The 6,380-nt window shown below is 40.4% G+C and overlaps 1 protein-coding gene across 1 annotated transcript in view; it reads left to right on the forward strand.

Annotated features, from left to right (window-relative positions):
• tp53i11b (tumor protein p53 inducible protein 11b) overlaps window positions 1-5,522 on the forward strand; it is a 39,764-nt gene extending 34,242 nt beyond the window's left edge. Inside the window, exons 7-8 of the mRNA XM_079684113.1 lie at window positions 927-1,028; window positions 2,935-5,522. Coding sequence (XP_079540239.1) covers window positions 927-1,028; window positions 2,935-3,068 — 236 coding nt within the window. The 3' untranslated portion in view covers window positions 3,069-5,522. The remainder of the gene's footprint in view (window positions 1-926; window positions 1,029-2,934) is intronic.
• Window positions 5,523-6,380: the final 858 nt, after the last annotated feature.

Here is a 6,380-nt window from a genome sequence, read left to right on the forward strand (position 1 = left end):
ATATATACATAAATCTGAACCAATATGAAATCTAACAAATAATTAAAACATCCTCTGCATGATAACCGCATTGCCTGAGGAGATAAAATCTTGAACAAATGACTGTGTGGAGGAAGATATGAATGAACCAGCTCTCAATCTAACAAGGCCAGCCAAAGAGGTGCCTCGTTTAAATGTCAGCAGGGCGGTGGGGATTAGCCAAGATAATGGATGATGTCTTCCAAGACGAGGGGCGGTATAAAGGGTAGAAGGATGGGGTCTCATCTGCCACACAGATGGAACCTGGCGGGGAGGGGAGACGGTCCATCAGCCCTCCCACCTTTCTGCTCATTCCCATCGCCTCACCATGTTTGTGTGGGTGGGTGGGACTGAAACAGAGAGAAATGAACTGGAAGAATGGCAGGGATTAAAATGGTGGAGCACAAGCGTTTATCACGGTCAATGAGTCGAAACATTCAAAGAAATCAATAGGCCAATTATCACCGTGTGCACACGGCATCACAGATTACAGCTGCAAGAAAACTGTTCCCATTCAGAGTCATCTTGATTGGCCTATTGTGTGTACACATACAGAGCATTTGACTGTGTTGTTAATTTAGCTATATCTCAATTACACAGAAATGGACATAACTAGCTAGCTATGAGCAAAGACAATAACGCTGGAGAACTGAAGGTCGAGAAAAGAGATGACTAGCACTGGTTGTACCTGGAAAAATGTAACCAATAGATGTTTGAATCCATATTATGTATTGATTTGCCTTGCATGGACTAGATGAGTAAATGTATATAATGTACAGTACAGTACTTCTGTTTATGGAATTGCTCTGGGACGTGTAGGAGTCTTCTTCTTTCCTGAGCTTTATTTGGTTTTCTTTCCAATGCCCCACAACATATAAATTCCCTTTTTTATCACATATTTTTTCCAGGCCTGGCCCTCATCTTGTGGAATGGTCTCTACACAGCAGAGAAGATCATCATCCAGTGGACTCTGCTCAGTGAAGCGTGCTACTTTGCTGTCCAGTTTCTAGGTGATTACATTCCTCCATTATTGTGCATTTTCTGAGCTATATCCTTTTTTCAGAAATGATTAGAATCACTTTCTGGCTGTTATAGTGACTTAAGACAGCAGTTCAGAATTGGTTTTACTACAGAACATTGTAAATGGATGTGTTGATAGTGCCCTCTTGTGTTCAGAGGGCGTAGTCACAGCTGTGGATTACTTAAAAGGAAATGTTTTCATGTTATCAAGTTGATCTTAAAACAGCACTCACAGGCCCATATGTATATTCAAACTGTTTTTGGTTTCCTAAACCATTCCCCTTGGTGCTGCTTGACCTGAAGAGACCTCTTTCTAGGCAGCTTCAGTGAAAAGATGCCCTATTTTGGTTTTTTATCAGATGTATTTTGGAGCCTTTAAAACTTCATGCCCATATTAGTTTTTTGCTTCGATGTATTTATAGTAGGGGCCTTCAGGTCAGAACAAAACTATTTTGCCTCATCCTGGATTTTCTTTTTTTTACAACTTGTATTTAATAGTGTGCACTAACCCTTATTTACAATAAAATAATCTAAGTAAAAGTGAAGTGAGAGTGAAAGGGGACACCTTTCATACTTAAAGTGGACCTATCATGCTATATTTGAATAATATAGTGTAGGACCATACCTATATAAGGCATATTTATACTTTTTATTTTTCAGAATACCAAACAGATCATGCATTTTAGCCATTCCTCATTTCGCTCAATTTAACACTGTCTTTGCATGGGCTGATTCTGTGAGAACAGCACCACCTACAGGCCTGGCATATGTACTACAGCGTCTCCAGTACTTTCGAACGGCAATGTCCGTGGTTCAGAGTCCTGCACGGGTCTGATTTTCAAGACCCGCTCCCGCCCCGCACCCGCGACGTGCAGTACCGAACCCGCCCCGCTACCCGCACATATTACCAATTAGTTCCGCAACCCGACCCGACCCGTCGGCACAGGATCCGCAACCCGACCCGAACCCACATATATATATATATGAGCATTGAAAACGTGCAATTATTAACACACGCAGTTGCATATTTCTCTCAAAAAGTGTGGGATGTTGGTTATTCTCTCCATCTAGGAGGACACCAAAAGCCTCCCAGACGTTGGATCTTGCTCTTGAGGAAGTGTTGGAAAATGCTGTATTCTCCGCTATAGAGCTTCACCTCAGCCATTCAGAATGTGGCGCGCTCAGAAGCAGATTGATGCGCTGCAGAGGTTATGAATATGCACGGTCCCGCGGGGGAGAGATCTGAGGATTTAAACAAACCCGCGGGTACCCGACCCGATGCAGGACTCTGCCGTGGCTGTCTCCTCCTGATTGGTGGAGTTGGCCCAATAGCCGTAGCGCCACTTCTGTGACGTCATAGAAGTGTTCAAATCTGGATCAGTCTGTATCAGATCCGTTGCAGCCCCTTTTTAAGAGATTTGGATATGGAGGAAAATAGAGAGGGTTGTGTTTTCTGACACTTGGTGAGTTCCCTGGAACACCGGGGACACATATTCATGTATAAAAGACGTACACAAGTGCATTTTGCATGATAGGTCACCTTTAAAGGGAAACTAAGGAGTCAGGATTCAGCTGTTTAATTAAACCAAGTTAGTTTCTACAAAAGTTAAAGTCTGTCTTTGTGTATTAATGCTCTGTCAAGCGAATTATTTTTCCCAAAAACTACTTTTGAATGATACTGAATTTAGCTAACACACTTTGACAATTGGTACAGCAAACTACTCTTTGTATGTACATGCAGGCGACGTTGTTCAAAAATAGACAGCAAAACTTGAACAAATCCTCCTTAATGATTCCATTTCCAGAAGTTAATAATGTTTAAAAATCATGTGAATTGTACCATTTGCTCACAGTGTAAAATGTATAACAGCACAACATGTCGTTCTATGTTTTCAGTGACGTCCATCACTTTAATCGAGCTTGGCATCCTGCCCGACGGCGCCATGCTCCTGCTCCTCAGCCGGGTGCTCTTCCTGGTGGTCACCATGGGTTACTACTACCACCTGGGCCGCAAGGTGAAAAAGACCTGAGCGCTCTGTGTGATTCTTTCAGGGAGGAGACAGCTGAGCACCGATCACAAACGAGGGGTCAGAAGGTTTGGAATATTATTTGATTGGGGCTTGGAGCATTACTTTGCCAGTGAATGCCCCCCCTTCCACGGGACCCCGCCTATTGTACCCCCAATATTCAACAGATGAGCACAGTCTCACATTCCAGACTCTGCAACAAGAACGAGAGACCCCATGGTGGAAGTACATTTCTCTTTCACTGGGCTTTGAGGTCAAGCCCCTCTTGACACACATTCCTCCTTTGTGCCATTCTGAGTGTTGTTATTACAAAAAAGGAGCTAGCAGTTTGTAGTGCATCGTGTCACCTAGTTATATGATTTAATTGTACAGTACATCTCACTATGTTGTTCATATACAGCCACGTGATTTCCAGATTCAGTATTTTGTGTTATCTAAAGTTGCTTCTTGACTTCTTAATCACACTCAAGGACCAAGAGTTCATGCGCTAATTAGTTTGATGCTGTTGATATTACTTCATACTGTTTGAATTCTAAAGTGAAGCCTGAATCTCTGTGCTCTTGCATGCTTTTCTGATACCTCTTCATTGAACACATTGAATGGGAAAAGCATCTACTGGGTTTTGTGTAAAATTAAGCTTAATGCTGGATTATTGGGAATGCTTTTACTGCTGAAAGTTTTCTTGTTCATAACACTGAGGAAACTTACCTAAAGGTCCTATTTTACTCTCACGAATGCCTATAACACATAATCAGATTCAGACTACCCAAAAATAAATGCTGAATTTAAACATTTTTCAGGGATAAAGTGCTTTATTTTAAATTCGTTGAACTACAGTCAAGAAGTTCTACCAAAGTAAATAGGAACTGTGTACAGAATATTGAAACTACTGAGGTTAATACATGTTGCGTTAAGAGATGGACATGTGACTCGTAGAAGGAAAGCAGTGAAGCTCTCTCCTTGTTGTATGTGCGCTGGTAGACAGGACTTTAGCCTGAGTGATATACGGAAAGTATTTTAACATTCTTCTTTACTGTAACGCTAGTGCCACAAGCCCAGCATGTACTGTACAGTATGTGTGCAGACCAACAAACCTGGTTCCTCGTCAGTAATGTAGCTCAGATTTTTTTACATACACCTTATCCTTAGCCTTAAAACTACTTAACAGTCATCATCACTGCACCCTACTTCTTTTAAATATGTGAATACTAGTATTTACTATTATGTCTTGTTCTTATGAACCTCAACAGGGAACAGTATTAATTAAATGGTTTTCAAAGGTCCCTTGGTGTGTCTTATTTTGTACCTATTTAAGTGACTTTTGTCTCTCTGACATGCATTCGATTTATTCCACCAAAAGAAATAGCTCAAGCTGTGTAGCAAATATAACGCAAATATGAATGAAGACAGTAGAGATGTTAATGGTGGCGAATAGATGCATTAGTTAAATACAGCAAAACAGCCTCAAAAAGGGACATTTAATTCATGATCCAGGTAAACTAAATGAGACAGATATAACCCATCAATTGACCCAAAATGTTCAAATGATACTTTTACCTCCCACTTCTTGGCACGCGACATCCCAGCTCAGTGTTTTAGAGCTGAGACGACACTGATCATTTGTCAACTCTGATCTCTGCAACTCAAAAAGGCAAGCCTAAAGGACACTTAAAAATAGTTGACTACGTTCATTTTGAGTCAAACAAGAAACATATACAGTAGTCGGCCTCCTCCAAAGGTGGTCCATATTGTTGCAAATGACCACGTTCAGCCCTGCCCTCAAAGGGAGTGGTCCTGAGGTTGCAGTGATTGTGGGTTAGCAGTTGCGAGTCCAGCACTGAAGGCAGATGTTACTTGGGTGAGCTCTCAGTTCAGATAGGCAAAACATGAAACATGGGTGAGGTCTCCCGTCCTCCTGAAAAGTTGTAATTATCCTTTTTTTTCTCCACTGTTTAATTAGATGTAGCTCTCCCAAGTGACATTGTGTGCCCCAACCTATTGCTTCGTCCTGACTAGCATGGTAATTATGGAGTTCAGAAAATGTCATTCCATTTCCGTCGATACTACAGGCCTCAAATCATCAGCCCTGTGAAATGTTCAAAGTCTTTGATGGGTGTTATTTATGGAGAGATGGGCAGTTTTGGGGGGGGACAGGCAGTAGGAGGGAGGCAAAGAAATGGGTCTTTCATCCTCCTGGTTCTCTGACGTAAATTAGTCAAAATATTGCATTGCTAAGCCTTGTCCTTGACCTTTTAGAGGAATAGTGAGTGGGCTATTCATTCCCTGATGTAGATCCAACATATGATGTACTGTTGTGAATAGGATCCCAGGTTGAATTGTTTCAAGTTGTAGCATTGTGTTTTTATGTATATATGTGATATATTGTACCTCAGAAATGAATTGTTATGGATTTTCACTATTTAGTTTGAAATAAAGGACACTACTGTTTATTTTGAAGAGTTGAAACGTGATGTACTCATCTTTGTTCCTTGTCTTGTTCATAGAAATAGCCCTGAGAAACAGTTGTTTTCATTATTGATTAATCTGCATAGTGTCTTCTCAACTACTCGCTTTTCTGGACAAACAATTCCAGAAAAAAGCTGAATTTGTCATAACCCCAATTGTGTCTTAAATGTACATGGTTTTTCTTGTCCAAATACATTTAGTTTACTGAAGAACACCGTAAATCCTCACATTTTAGAAGCTGGAGCACTCACATTGTTGTTTGAAAATGTACTTGAATCACTTAAATTACAGAAATAGAGTAATTTGTTCATTTACAATGGATTACAAGGATGTGTTAATTTCTTACAGAAGTGTTATTACTTATTGAGCTACATAGAACCTCAGTTGTCTACTTGAATTATAATTGTTTTACTTCATTTATTTTTTAAGGTACTGAATTGAATATAAAAAGGTTTACAAATCATCTACCATACAGATATACTAGACATATACCTACACACTGGGGAACCATAATGTTGAGAAAAGCTTTCACTCAATCAAAAACATACTGTGTGCTCCACTCATGTTTCCTCTGCAACAAGCCTGAGTGTGCTTTAAACCTGTTGCATCATTGATGCCCTGCAGTAAGAGTGATTTTCTTTGAGAACCCATTATTGGCACGGATAAACACACACTAATTGATAGCTGGCTGGGAGCCTCAAACAGGTTACTTTCCAACTTCCTGCAGTAACCTTTAGAGAGGAGATCATCTAGCAAAATATACTATCTAGTTAAACAAAACACATCAATCCACACAACAGAGAGAACAACATGGTTCTAAGTAACATGTCTTAACAAATAACACCAGAG

Source organism: Notothenia rossii (assembly GCF_949606895.1).
Source record: "Notothenia rossii genome assembly, chromosome: 5".
Lineage (NCBI taxonomy): Eukaryota > Metazoa > Chordata > Actinopteri > Perciformes > Nototheniidae > Notothenia > Notothenia rossii.